The sequence below is a fragment of the Argentina silus genome (assembly GCF_951799395.1).
Source record: "Argentina silus genome assembly, chromosome: 5".
Lineage (NCBI taxonomy): Eukaryota > Metazoa > Chordata > Actinopteri > Argentiniformes > Argentinidae > Argentina > Argentina silus.
In genome coordinates this window covers 14738446-14754328 of record NC_139659.1, presented here as the reverse complement: position 1 = coordinate 14754328, position 15883 = coordinate 14738446, and the positions used below count along the sequence as shown (strand labels likewise).

The following is a 15883-nucleotide window of genomic DNA, read 5'->3' as shown; positions in this document are numbered from 1 at the left end:
TGAGACCTCTCCTCACAGCCAATTATCTGCAGGACGACGGGCGTAGAGTGTGATGATTAGTTAATAGACTGCAATCGATGGGACATACCCACGCCATTCGCTAGATGACAGGGGCTAAGCAGGTGCAAAACTGTAGCTGAGCTAGGGATCAAAACAAAACATGGAGCTTGGCATTGTGAGTAATATTGTGCTGTGTTGACTGGCATACTATGTTAATTAGTCAGCTCAGTGAGGTTACCTTTGTTTTTCCGCAATTGCGCCTTTACAGTACAATTAATTGGTTGAAAGCAATAATAACAAAAAGAGCGAGCAAAACAACTTGTGTGTGGGAGGGAAGGATGTGGATATGAGCTGAATAATTGAATTAAACGTTTCGACCAATTATTTGAGCAAGATTTTGTCTTGGTATTGGTATTTTTAAAAGAGCATACAACGCCAAGGATATGCGTTAGTTAGATACATGGGGTGGTGTTTGAAATATGCAGATGTATTCTGTGGTATTCAGTCCTCCATCGCTGTATTCTCCATGCTTTTTCTACCCTGATATTCCTATTATGCATTTCAGCATACTAATGTCTGCATTTAAATGCATAGCCTCTTCAGTGCAATTGTTAGTTTGTAGACAATAATACATACACACGCTCATCTGACCTCATGGCTGATAAAGAAATGCATTAAAGAGACATGTAAATGGAATCGCAGCTTAAATATGAAATTAAGTGGGGGGATTGTGTTGGTGGCATCACCTCAAAGACATCTGTTTACAGTTTTAATTAGGGAAAGCCCTGCATTTAGGGCCCAGCTGTGCAGGAAACAGAGAGGGGCTGCAGACAAATTGTTATTCGGAAGATAGGGATGGATCTCAGGGCTGTGGCCCGAAAAGAGATTTTCAGTCGGAAAGAGGTGCCTAGGGATATGCCTGCGACATAAACACGGATCTTATGTGCTTTGGCCTCCGAGGCCCCCGAGTAAATTTACACAGCCACTGAGGGAGATGATAAGGAGGGCGTGCTGACTCTCTCTCTCTCTCTCTCTCTCTCTCTCTCTCTCTCTCTCTCTCTCTCTCTCTCTCTTTTCTTTGGAACGAATGAGTACACAACTCATTATCTGACATTTCAGTGCGGTTACCTTTCTAGACCGTGGAGAAATTAACAAATGGTTGAACCTTCGATCTGACACTATAGCAGAGGGAGATAATAAAGTAATATTTGTGTGGTTTTGTGTCACAGGTAGTTGGCCCTGAAAGACCCTAGTGGAAGCCATAGGGCTGGAATGTGTTGATTGCTGCTGCTAACCCTATCTCTTGTTTTAACCCTAACCCCTTTGTTTACCATTTGGATAATACCCACGTTTTTAAAAGGAATCCTGGAGTGTGTTAGAGTAGAGTGCCTCTCTACTGTGACACCAGTAAATCCTGTCATAGTCCTTTTTCACGAGACAGACAAACACCTGAAAGAGCCTGTCGTACTGTAGCCTCCAGACATGATGTCACAACCCCCAATTTCAAAGTACACTCCGCATTTACAACTTAAATTCCCACTACACTACAACCGCACCTCCCTCTCCCTCTTCCTTCCTCCCTCCCTTTGCATGTCCTTGTCCTGTCGCTGGCCACGAGTCGTATGCTGAACAAGGTAAATGTCACGGGCAACCGTTGGCCAGGCAAAATTTACGAGGCGGAGGGTAATCATTACGGCACTAGGATTTACATCTCCCCAGACAACCCTCTCCCCGTCCCAGCCCCAGCCGGGCCCATCCTCTATCTGCTCTCAGCACTGCAGCAGCAAATAGCTAATAAACCCCGCTTCCAGCTTCCCTCATCACAGACAAGGCATTAAACACTCCGTCGCATCATCACGCTAATCTTTTTGTCTTAATTCAGCAGAATAAAGTGCTGACTGAAGCTATTTGGGGCTTGTCTGCCTGCCTGCCTGCCTGCCTGCCTGCCTGACTACCTGCCTGCTTGTCTGCCTGCCTGCCTGTCTGCCTGCTTGCCTGCCTGACTACCTGCCTGCTTGTCTGCCTGCCTGCCTGTCTGCCTGCTTGCCTGTCTGCTTGCCTGCCTGCCTGCCTACTTGTCTGCCTGCCTGCCTGCCTGACTACCTGCCTGCTTGTCTGCCTGCCTGCCTGCTTGTCTGCCTGCCTGCCTGCCTGCCTGCCTGCCTGCCTGCCTGCCTGCCTGCTTGCTTGCCTGCCTGCCTGCCTGCCTGCCTGCCTGCCTGCCTGCCTGCCTGCCTGCCTGCCTGTTTGTTTTAGTGCAACTTGGTTCTCGCTTGTCTAGCCTGGCTGCTTCTCCCCTCTTGGCCGGGTGTGCGTGAGGCTGTGTTCAAGCCTGGTTACGTCCCTCTGCCAGTGCCTTGTAAAGGTTATCCAGCACAGATTACCACTCTAATGCAGCACGCCGGGCAGAGGAGTAATCTCCATTTAATTAAGGTGTCTGTTCAAAGCTGGAGGGGCTGCAGAGTATTTCCTTTCCCCCCCATGCTCTCTAAGCAAGCAAGCTCTCTCGTCGCCCCCGCCTCTTTTGGAAGAGGTAGAGGAGAAAAAGAGAAAAACAGCTGCTCAACTTGCATCTTGTTGCTTTAATTTGATTTAGAGGCACTTTTAGTTCATTTGCATGCAGACATCCTCTAAATCAAGTGGATGAATTAAGTGCTGGAACCAGCAGTCTCAATTATATGTTTCTTTCCCGAGCCCTACAATCTCTACAGTGCTCTAACAAAATATTCACTGAATATCTGCACTGTAAACAATGTTATTTTATATGGGGCCGCTTTGTATTCAGTAAAAGAATGAAATGCGGTTATGTGGAGTATTTTGGCTTTCCATTTTCTCACAGCACCAACAACCACTGTATATTTGCATTGGTTAGCATGAAAGTACATCTCCAAACTGTCATAAAACCCTGTGGTATTTCTGGATCATATTGAGTGTCATATGTTCGGTCTGGGTGACAGCTTGGAACATGTGAATCAGGCCTACTCGCAGCTTTCAGTCAAGATTTTAGAAAATCTGCGCTGATCATCTGCTAAGCAGCACAGCGTATGGCTCTGAGATTTTGATGGTGTAAACATATTTTGTTTCTGGATGATGGATACTGCTTACAGTTCTAAGACCAGTGTGAGATTGCTCTGGTGCCAAATGTGACAGGCTCCGGTCCCAGCAGAGCAAGACGATTCACTAGACCCCAATATCCCTCAGCCTCACACTGCCAACCTGACACATCTCATAACCTCACTGTCAGTATAGGTCACAAACACACGCAAAGAAAAAACACACACACACACACACACACACACACACACACATACACATACACACACACACACAGACACACACACACACACACACACACACACACACACACACACACACACACACACACACACACACACCTTCCCCAGAAGAGCACAAAAGCATTTCCTTATCTACCAACACCAGTGGCTCAAAAACCGCTGATCCTGAATGACCTGGTCAATGCATTACAGAGAGATGAAACTGTTCAACTATTGGTGTCTGGAAAGCTCATTGTCTGAAATCTTCTTGCACTTCAATCTTCTCCACAGTAATTTGAATTAATTTCCTTAATTTCCATGCTATCTTGGATCTAAATGTCATGGACCATTAGTAATCACTCTATGATCGTGGAATTAGTTGCGAGCATGACATTGCTCCTTAGGAGGACGCCTCAAGAAGTAAAAACCGGAGCTGTGTGTGCTAACGTCTGTGGTTACAGCATTGTGATGCAGTGGTTACAGTGTGGTTCATCTCAAGGCTTAATTTTTTCATCATGTGTGTGATTTCACGGGCGAGGAGTGGAGAAGGCGGGCCTCACGCTGGGGGCTTACTATGATTGGAGATTCAGTCCGATATATTAGAACTGGGATTGTTGAGATTAATCAGAACAACAGGACTCCCACACCAGACGCCCCCTAGATCTTTGCTCCAGGTCTTTAGGTGAACCTCAGCAGCTGCTCTTCATCACAATTCAAACGAATATGACAAAAAAAGAGAGAATGTGTAATTGTGTCACGATCGCACACTGGAGAGTCGAATTGGGTTGAGTAGTGACGATATTGCACTTGATAAGATATGCCCATCGAGGCTTGATCGAGGTTGAACCGAGGCCAATGCATGCTTATGAGTTACAATGAACTCCCCCATTCCTAAGCAATCACTCAACCCCTTTAGCGTTGGTCCAGTGTTGAAAGACTCTCCTACTGAATCAGTACATTTACCTTAGTACCACCGTTGGTGGTGCCTGTTCCTCTTAATGTTATCGCAGTTACACTATTCCACTGTGGCGATAGTTGGTGGACGTTGCTCGCTTTTCTTTTGCGTGATTATGCCCTGTTTTCCTTTGGTGTAGCGAGAGTGTGGGCCCCTCCCCGGGGGGACCTGGTTTTATGGAACGCCCAAGTATGAGAGGCGGAAGGCCTCTGATCATTGGCAGTGCGGTGCATGGAGTGACTGTATCGATTTCTCTCCGCTGGCTCCATTAGGCTGAATGGGACTAGAGGAGAGTCGCTGATTGAGTCCTATTCCATCCACCACACTTCTCTCATCAGGAGTCTCTGATGCTGCTGAGGAAGCACAGTGACCTGTTCGGGAGGGGGGCGGCGTCACAGAGACAGTAGAGGTTCACTGTGTAGAAACGGTATCAGTGCATCAGTATCGGTGTCGTGTAGAGGAGGGAGTTGTGTCGCCTCTACCTGCTCTCTATCTGCATGGTTGTGACCCTTTCATGTTGCCGAACTGTTGGACGGTCCTCTTTCTTCTCCCGCTGTCTGCTCTCCATACAACCCTCTAATCAACACACCCAGATCCCAAGAGTTCTGGTCGTCTTCGTCCGTATGCAACACAGCGAGCGTATGTGCACTCTGCCCCTTTTCTGTTGTTGTGGAACAGAGTGGTTTGTGGGATTGAACTCGGCAACCCTTTGAAGTTAATAGTTTTTTTTGTCTGTAGGACCTATGGTTTCAATGGGTTCCTATGGTTTCAATGGGTTCCTATGGTTTCAATGGGATGTTTTTAAGAGGATTTGTTGTGATATAATCTGGATTGGTGATTCTGTGACATAAAGGCTAGAGTCTATGCACCGCTGGGGTGCAAATCCTTGCATGCAAACATGCCAATGCAACATGTTTTCACAATAGCTGCTTTGCTCTCATAAGATCACCTGGGAGATAACAGCACCTGGCCCAGACAGACAGGCACCTGGCCCAGACAGACAGGCACCTGGCCCAGACAGACAGGCACACTCACAGCACTCACATACTGTAGTACTCTGACCTGAAGTATAACACAGGGATCAGCAAAAGGTTATGACTCAATGGTCACGGTCAATTCAGGACGACCGCGAAATCCCGAAGAGAGATAGACAGATGGAGAGAAGAGAAAGAGAGAGAGAGAGATAGAGACAAGCAAACAGATGAACAGCGACACAGACAAAGAGAGAGAGAGAGAGAGAGAGAGAGAGAAAGTGAGTCAGAAAGAGGGAAGCCTGAAGCCTTTACTCCTGAAGTTATCTCATGGATTATAGGAGTGGAGATATTCACTTGGCTCAATCCCAGTGGATTTAGAGTCTTTGAATCCCCCTTTAGTGCACACTGATGAACAAGAGTCTGGACGAAAAAATAGGCTTTTCGGAACTCTCAGATTCCCTCATACACTAACCTCTTCCACCCTAAGCTGTTATCCATTGGCACTGTAATTCCACTTCAAATGGAGAGGCCTCCTCCCTGCCTTAACTGCACTGGAGCTGAATCTTAATGGGACCTCTCATCAAAACAATAACATCCTATAAGATCCTTATAAGATCCTAATAAGATACAACGCAATTGTGCAATACATGTGTCAACTAGCCAGTCGTTATGGCTACTATAACAGGTATCAAAACTGTGTGCTGGAAGACCTTGTTAGTGCATAGGTGAAGTTATGGGTGGTGGTGCTCATTTTGAATTTCCTGTGTTTTACGGCTCTAAACAAGCCAAAACTTCTCACTTAATGAAATGTTGCCTATAATGACTTTGCTTGCTACTTGTTTGATAATTACCTGAATTGCCTATTGCAGGGAAAACAGATTGCAAATGAAGAAGAAGAGGTCAGTCTGGGCGGGAATGTTAAAATAGAGTTTGATGGATCATAGACTTTTGCCATGTGTAATGGACAGGAGTTAAGGAGCAATGTTGAGTCATTAACTCATATTGTCGCACACATTAACTCTCACGTCTAGATTTTCACTTTAGAGTTCACTTGAAGAACAAAATAATTGTTCCCTGGTGAGCTTTGTAAATGAAATGGCACACAGCACCAGATTCGGTCCCCGAGCTCGCTTATTTGCAATCATTTGCATTTTATTCTCAAGGCTTATTCTTTCCCCCCACTGTCACATGAATAAGAAAAACAATATTATTTTAATTGAATGGAAATTATATTTATAAAGCAATTCATGCTAGATCTCAAGGTGCTTTATATTGAGTATAACTCACCCCATCCACCACCAATAATGTAGCACCCACCTGGGCATATTGCTTGGATGATTTTTTGTACATAATGTCTGTGTGTTCTTTCCTTTGTACTGGAATAGAGAAAGTCAATGACACTGTCTCACTACTAGCATATTTTTGGAAAGAGAAATATAGCTAAACCAGGCCCTGAAAATGAACACACCAACTCCATAAGACACACTTAAAGCGAACTCAGTGAGAAGCTCTCCTACATGCACCAATTAAGACCACTGTGATTAATAATGATCACAGCTGATTTAATTAGTTTAATTCATTAACGTTATATAGCGCTTTCCAACTTCCAATGCTCAAAGTGCTTTACTCTACACGTATATAAAAGAACCGGGTTTTAATGAAGGAACAAGGGGAAACAGGAAGGCAGGGTGAATGATAAGCAGGGCTGGGTGGCAGGGGAGGCAGGGCGAGCAGGGCAGATAGGCAGGGCAGGCAGAACATGTAGGCAGGCAAACAGGCAGAAACCGGGCAGTGGGAATGTAAGAACAACAAACATGAGTGGATGGGATGGGAAGCAGGGGTTTAATTACTGCCAATTGATGAGAAGATGAATCACAGGTGTGTACACCAAGCAGGTGGAGATGATGACGAAACTGGATCGCTGGAGCCTGGGGCCACGGCCGCACACGTACAGTACACACACAGACAGACAGGGGAGAGAGAGAGAGACTCGGGTTAGGTGGAAGTGGAGGGCATGACATTTACATTGTTTTGGGAAATCGCCCACTCATCCACTACCATGTGGCTGGATGCCATGGGCAGCCATTATGTGCCAGAACACTCACCGCACATCAGCTGTCAGTGGTGAGGTGAGGAGAGAATTATGCCAATTAGGAATCAGGAGTGATTAGGTGGTTATGACGTAATGGAGGCCAGATTGGGAATTTAGCCAGGACACCGGCGATTTGTGAACACATTACTCTCTTCGTCTTACAGTTGAAGTATCAGTGTGTTTAAGTATGTTTTTGCGTGCGTGTGTGCGTGTCCATGCACACGTGTGTGTGTGTGTGTGTGTGTGTGTGTGTGTGTGTGTGTGTGTGTGTGTGTGTGCATATTTCATGAGGCCTGCCTTTGAAGCACTCGCAGCTCATGACCAGTTGCGTTAGGCAGAGCAAGAGGACAAATTGATCGGGGATGAACATGAATCAGTCCCCGGATCATGTTCTTCTTAGTGTTGATGTTAAACGAGGTGAACACACTGTCTCTTCCTTTAAAGGTGTGCCCTTTGCCTTCCACCGCTTGTGTAAACACAGTTGACTTCTTCCTGTAGTCCTTCCTAGGTGCTGTGTGGAATCAACTCTCATTCAGTCCACAAATCCCTAGATCTAAAAAGGCTGCTACGGTACTTTGTTAGCTACAGAAGGAAACTGGACATAATTGGACATAACTCTGGAGTTGGTATTGGAATAGGGCTCCACAGCCTGCCATCAAAATGGACTGTAGCTTGCTAAACTTGTTTCTGGTTCACCCCAGTAATTCTTTACTATAATAAATAGTTTGAGTCAGTGCTAATGCTCGCTATTATCCAGCTTTCACTCACCTGTTTTCCCTTCCACTACATTGCTGATAAGCATCTTATTCTTTCCCCTCATTGTCACATGAACAAGAAAAACAATATTATTTTAATTGAATGAAAATTATATTTATAAAGCAATTCATGCTAGATCTCAAGGTGCTTTATATTGAGTATAACTCACCCCATCCACCACCAATAATGTAGCACCCACCTGGGTGATACATGGTAGGCATATTTCTTGGATGATTTTTTGTCCATAATGTCTGTGTTCTTTCCTTTGTACTGGAATAGAGAAAGTGATTGACACTGCCTCACTACTAGCACAAATCCCTAGATCTGAAAAGGCTTTGTTGCTTTTCTTCTTCTGTATTAATGGATCTATGGATGTTTTTCTTCTTCTGTATTAATGGATCTATGGATGTTTTTCTCTACGTTGTTAGAGAATGTGTGTCAGAGAGGGAGAGAGGAATGTTATGGGGCTCTAGTTGTACAGCAGTTAGAAAACCAATGAATTTGTCATTTATAATTTGTTCATATCTCGACAATATTCAGATGTGCTTATTCACCATAGTGTTATGACATACAGTAGGACAGAGAGAGAGAGAGGAAGTGTAATAATTAGCCCTCAAGGATCAAGTCTCCATTTTCCTCTGTTTTACCATGTAAACAATGACATGGTATGTCTCCCCACTGTCTTGTACACAGCTTGTTTACTTCTACCACCCTGCTCTGTTCCGTCCCCTCAGGTCCCTTGCGGTTGGTGGTCCCCACAGAGTCCGTGTCATCCTACCTGGGTGACACAGCCCTGCTTCGCTGTGAGGTGACTGGCGAGCCCATGCCTGTGGTGCGCTGGCAGAAGAACAGAGAGGACATGCCGCTCACCTTCACGCCTGAGAGCCGTGTGGTCGTCCTGCCCTCGGGCTCCCTGCAGGTCAGCAAGGTACAGCCGCCAGACTCTGCCACTTACCGCTGTCTGGCTGACAACCCTGGAAGTGCCCGGACAGGCACCGACGCAGACCTACGTGTGTTGCCAGGTATGGTACCTCTCAGGAGGGGGGGGGGGGGGGGGGGGGTGACTGGATATGAATTCAGAACTGGGTTGAAATGGTATTTGTTTTTCTTTCAGTTGGTTTTCACCCAGGTGTTGAGACCTTGGTGAAAATGCACTTAAAAAAGAAATAGGGGCACGGTATGCAATTTGGGACTATTCTATGGGTTCCATTACCTAGAAAAAGCCACTTCAAGGACACCTTAAGCAATTGAAAAAGTTAATACTATTTTTACCTAGGTCTATAATGCAGTCAGTGCCTATACTATACTATACTATACTATACTATACTATACTATACTATACTATACTATATGAATCCATGCGATATCTTATACAATGCGTTTAATGACTTAGAATAATGCACAGCCTGACATCATATCAAACATCTTTAATCTAAAGTACCATTGATCCTAGAACCCAGAACCCAGATTACTTGGGGTCTACCTCATGACTACATACTGTAGATTATCAGCACTTTGTACGTCCCTTGTATTACATGGAATTACAGTACAATTCTTACTATAGCTAAACTTCTTTTGAATCTATTTCAGTACAGTATGTTCCTCCTCATCTATATTCTGTATATGGGTGTTGTCTGATCCGGTGCTGCAGGACTGTCTCCCTGACCTGAGCCCAGATCACTGTACGCATGGAAGAGTAAAGGATGGATGTGATCATGTATTTATAATCCTACCAGCCCTGACCTTTTGGGGAGTGAGACCCAGCAACCAGGGAGATGCACAGGGAGGGAATGAAAGCGGGCAAAAACCCTGCCTCTTTGTCCTGGCACTCACAAAGTGCCCCCACCCCTCCGGAGAAAAAGCATCTGTACCTTTCATAAGTCTGTGCATGTCCCTGGTAGATAGCAGTACATTAACTTCACCTTCCAAACTGCTTACAGTAGAGGGGTCGAATCTGGATGTCGTCACAATGGCTGTTGTTGACCTTGGAGGCCATCTGCTGTATAGACAGTACTCTGTTTAACCAACAGGTGGGCTCCAGCTCAGAGACACAAGGTCTATGTTATTGTGCTTATCTGCGATGTAGTGGAAGGGGAAACAGGTGAGTGAAAGCTGGATAATAGCAAGCATTAGCGCTGACTCAAACTATTTATTATAATAAAGAATTACTGGGGTTTTATTTCGTGAACCAGAAACAAGTTTAGCAAGCTACAGTCCATTTTGATGGCAGGCTGTGGAGCCCTATTCCAATACCAACTCCAGAATTATGTCCAGTTGAGTTTCCTTCTTTATCTTTAACGTTTTAATTCGTTCAGCGTTTTGCTCACATCAAAGATTGACTATTAAGTCTCAGGTCAAAGATGCTCAAAAGAGACATAACAACCCTGTGTTCTCTGAACATCAGTAATGTGGGATATGGTATGCACAAGTCAGTCTCTCATTGTGAATGCAAACTCTCTGTCCCGTGGCTAATGTGCTGACAGATGCCTTGTGCTGCCTCTAGATTCCCCTGATTTTCAACACGTGCCCAGTCATTCATTAACTGGGGCATGATCCTCCCTCTGCCTTCATCCACCTCGAGCCTCACAAAGTCCTGAATAGCTATTTGATCCTAATTCTCTGCCTTTTGAAGTTGCCTTCTTGTTCTTTCTCAACCGTGAACCATGTCAGGAGGGTTTAGGTTAGGTTTAAGGTTATAAGCTTTAGTTTTATTTTGTGTGCCGATTTTTATTCACTGTTGTGCGATGTCATTTTTTTCACAATCCTTTTGTTCTTGCTTCTACTCCAGCTCTTCCCCATAGATAACTGTGGTCAGGGCACATTGCTGAAGGGAATCACAGCATTTCTGTAAATGATGCAGTGGAATTGAGTTCATGTTATATGTATGAGAGTCCTCCAGCAACTGGGAGTTCTTTCTCTGTGCTCTGCTGTACCTTCTGCCTTGGTTGACTCATCAGCTCTCAATACTTAACTAGCTGTAGTGACCTCCAGCTTGATGTCTACATATGCCTTAGGAAGCAAACAGGGGGTTGCAGAGGGTCAGCCCATTTCATTCCTATCTCAGGGCCAATTGCTCTGGAGTTGTGAACCCTTAGTCTGCCTGACTGACTGGCTGGCCTGTCAGATAAATCTCTGGTTAGCAACATGGCCCCTGCGCTTTCTGTTCCTGGGGAAATACAATCAGAAATACAAGCGGATCTAGAATGCAGGTATTTGAGTGAGAGCCCTCATGTCGGAACCCCAGTGGGGGTTTCAGGTTGAATTGTCTGCAGCAGCAGTGACAGGTCGAGAACAACAGTGGCTGAGAGCCTGAGATGAGACTAAGGTAGAAATGCAGCCGGAGCAAAGCATTGTGGGTGACTTAATTCCACACAAGGTTGTTTTGTATCGTTTATCAGGATCTATTTAAAATCATCATCAGGCAAATATTCCAAGACAAAATGAGGGATATTTGTATAACAGTAAAACCAAAGCGAGCGAAAGAAAAAATGAAAACACAACATTCTGAAAAACAACGTCATTGTGAACTATTGTTTGCATCTTAAGTAGCATTTGCCCCAAACTAGTATTTGTCTGTTGTTCTTTTGGTGTTTGTCCCTTAGGCAGTATTTTACTCAAGTTCACAGGGAGAATCAAAGAAAATAACAAACAGTAATGAGGTAAAGAACACAGTTGAAAACATTGCCATCAGGATGATTTAAATAAATGTTCTAGATTCATATAAAAATGTCGCTGCTGCATTTCGTTGTTGTTGCCTTCTTTCCAGCAGAATATTTACTCACTTCAGACACACACCATGGCCACTTGCTTAACACTTCACACAGCCGCTGCTGCCTTGGCCACTGGCACCACAATGAAACTGCAGAAGAAAGCAAACATGTGGCATCACTCAGCTACAAGGTCACTGGGAACACTCTTACATGTTTCAACCTCCTGTGGTCCTTTGTCTGAGCAGAGCCTGGGGTGTCGAGAGGCCTGGTCTTCCTCCAGAGGCCCCTGAGAGTGACAGCCCTCCAGGGGAAAGACGCTGTGTTGGAGTGCTCTGCGTCAGGCTTCCCCACCCCCTCCTTCAACTGGATGAGAGGCGATGAGATGATCCAGAGCAGGTGAGACCAGTGGTGGATCAGACCACTAGGAAAGGGATGCATTGAAGTATGTTTTATAAGTAGTGTACATCATGAGTCACTTTTTTTTAAAGCATATACGACCTGTTCAATAAGCATTTGTAATGTAATCCATTGATGATACATATAAAGTCTTAGAATTGAGTGTACTGTATATAATATGTTTTATAACAATATATAATGTCTTCCTTATTCCTCTGATTCCTTCTCTTCCCCACAGATCAAAGAAGTACTCCCTGCTCGGGGGCAGCAACCTCCTGATCAGCAGCGTAACGGACGATGACTCTGGCACCTACAGCTGCGTGGCGCTCAACAAGAACGAGAACATCACGGCTTCCTGCGAGCTGTCGGTTCTGGGTGAGTCTCAAGAGACGCGCCAGGGGGAAATCTCCATGGGCATCTCGCCGTGCCCCTCTTCTCCAACTCCTTTCATGCTGGCGAATCAGAGGGAAATTGACCGGTTTCAGTTGACGAGACTCTTTGAGGAACAGTCAGACTAAATTCTGAGAACATAGATTCTGATAATGCCAAACTCTATGCCAGGATTCATACAGTGTGCCAATGAGCGAAGCTGCCGTCTCCACTGACAGGAATGAACTCCCTGAGAGTCATACTTGGGGTGTGTTGATTACCTTGTAGAGAAAGTGACAGCATGAACTTTTGGAAATCCATGCTTTGAGAGAATAATCAGTAGCCAAGCTTTAATATATTCAGAATGTGTCTTCAATATGGATTGAATAGTTAAACACGTTGTGTCTTCAGATATCAGTGTCCTTATTTCAAAGTAAACAATCTCACAGATCCATAGTGCATTTGAACAAAAACACCCTTGGTACTTCATCCCAAACTGCCTCAGCAGATCAGTTGATCAATTGTAGCTCATCTAGAAGAGTGAAAGACTCCTCGGAGAGATGCTCAAATGGGCTTTTCAATACCTTCTTTTCAGAATGCAGTCTGTGCGTCCCTCTGTTTTCACATTTCTGAGGGATTCAGAGCCTTCACCCCATTTGAATGTCTTTGGCAGGCCTCTGCTGATTCATCCTGCTAAGACCGTTTGTTACTCTGCACACAGCAGCAAATCATGAGATCCGTGGAATGATTTTTGAAATGTTGCATCAGCGGTTTAGAAACATCCTCTCGCTGTCTGTCACTCCATGACGTTTGTTTTGGAAAGTCGTCTCAAATACAACGTCTGTCCAAAGCAGTGAGCACCTATTAATCCGGTGTTTGCAGTTTGTTTTTAGCTGGGTTTTTTTTTAAAACAAATTATGTATTGCTTCAAATCATGTTTTAAAAACCCCACACACAACCATGAAATAATGTTCAACCGTGAGATTTAGGAGTATTGCTAATGTCCACGAATAACAAAACATGGAAGAAATACCACAGCATGATCAATATAAAAATCCATGAATCTGTGTACTTGATCAGTTGATAAGTTGGTCCGCAGTCGTCTTCTTTATTGTACAAAAGGACACTGGTGGTTTCGGACTGTCTTTGACCATTGATTCCAGTCTCCTCCCTAATCGCAAAGTGCACACCACTTGAATCCTGTTTTTCCTTTCAATTAATCACTCCCAATCTCATTAGTTACGCTTTGCAGGGGGGAGCCAACAGTAGCCTTTTTATTTAAATTAATCCAATTACAGTGTAACTGGAGGATATTGCACATTTATCACAGCTACTGCTTTCAATACCTCACTCTCAAGCAACAAACGCAAAGATTCTGTGACGTCCAGGGGAGGCTGGTGGGGGCAAAAATCAGAGGACAGGCTCATTGTAATGCATGGGATGGAATGAGGAATGGTATCAAACACTTGCGTGCATTTAATTTCATGCATTACAATGAGCCCAGCACTTGTTATTGTGGGTGTACAGTATACGCGCCATGTCACTGAGCAATGAAGGAGATACAGTATGTAGCTTTAATGTTCAAAATTCTTTAATGTTCTTTAAAGTTCTTTAATGTTTAATGTTTAAAATTCACAAAATGTCAGTGATACCCTCATCAGTTTACAATGGAAGAAATGGGGGCACACATGCAACCTGTATGCAAGGCTCCAAAAGTGCTCAAATACGCCCCTTTACTTTTTCCACAATGTTATATTCCATTTTGTGGGACTCTGATACTTTACCACCTCCACGTTTCCTTTTCCCTTCTCTCCCGACCGCACGAGGCAAACAAAATGGAAAATATGAAACACTGTGGAGAAAGTTCAGATTTGTTCTCTTATTTGCTCTTCTTATCCTCCTGTATGGTGAGTGTGTGGCTTTTAATCTTCTATTCTATATAGACTCTATCTGTCAGCATGGTAACGTGACATGCCCATTCCTCGTAAGATTACCCCCAAAAAAGCAGCTATTCATGATGTCTTACAACCCATAGCGAAACGGCCTCTATCGATCTCCGCTAATCTCACTGGCACCTGTGTGAAAAGCTCTCACTATTTACTGACGGCGGGTGGAAGCAGCAGTAGGCTTGGAGAGCCTCTCCTCTCTCCGTGCCCCCCCCCCCCCCCCCCCCTCTCTCCCTTTAACCCCCTTTATGGATCCCAAATCTGCCCTGTATGTCCTGTCACATTTTGGTTAACTAAAGTCAGGCTATAGCCAAGACTTTTAGTATAAGGGACCACAAGCACGCACGCACACAGACACACAGACACACACATACAGGCACGCACGCACACACACACACACACACACACACACACACACACACATTTTAGGATTAGGTATGGGGCGGAAGCAAAGGCATCCCAGTCCCATATATATGTTTGACATATTTGTTATTGGGTCATGCTATGATACAGATAGGGGGCTAGGCTGGTGGAAGATGGATGCAGGGACAGTAATGGCTTTTTGAATGGAGAGAGAGGAAAGAGAGGACTGTGTGTGTGTGTGTGTGTGTGTGTGTGTGTGTGTGCGTGTGCGTGTGCGTGTGTGTGCATGTGCATGCGCGCATGTCTGTGTGTGCGTCCATGTGTGTGTGTGCGTGTGGATAGAATCCCCGACACAGATGGACCTGCGGTACTGCATCCATTCAGTGAAGGATGTACTCTGACAGATGGTGTGCTGAAAAACACTTATGCTCGCGATTTGTGCCGTGAATTGAGTTGGGTTTATCTCACAACACAGAAAACATTCAGCCATAAGTGGCTTACTATACTATTTCTCTGCCCGTGTGTGAAATCATACAGAATAAGGACCCATAGCACAAGAGTTATTGATACCGTTTTATTGTTAAGTTTTTCATAAGGAGACAGGTTCTGCTGCTCGTCATTAAAGGGATTCTTAAACTGTAAATACTGTTTAATGATATTAATTCAAGCAGAGGGAGACATGTATGTGGTTCAAGCAGAGGGAGACATTTCTGTGTTTCATTTCAACAGTGAAATATGTTCCACCCCCCCCCTCCCCCCCTCCCCCCCAAAAAAACCAAACAAACAAAAGAAACACACCAATTCCATATGGCGTGTTCAGAAAACACAGTTTGAATCATGAATATTACAGTGTACAATATTTCATTTTCGGATGATTGTCACGTCAGAGGAGTTTTGAGCATTGCAGACATTTTTTCTGTGGCTTTCTAGCTTTTGTTCTTGTAAAGCTAAATCATTATGAGTTGGAGGAAGCGCAGTCACGTCCACTCCTCCGTGCCATTAATGCACAGTCATAGCCCGTCTCTTTCATGTGCTCGTCCAGCATTT

At 44.7% G+C, this 15883-nt stretch overlaps 1 protein-coding gene across 1 annotated transcript in view; it reads left to right on the top strand.

Moving 5' to 3' along the window:
• Window positions 1–15883, top strand: part of dcc (DCC netrin 1 receptor) — a gene marked incomplete at its 5' end in the record, with an annotated part of 175055 nt that overhangs the window by 62079 nt on the left and 97093 nt on the right. The window contains 3 exon segments of the mRNA XM_083669802.1: window positions 8787–9074; window positions 12008–12158; window positions 12397–12533. Of these exon segments, the coding sequence (XP_083525928.1) occupies window positions 8787–9074; window positions 12008–12158; window positions 12397–12533 (576 nt within the window).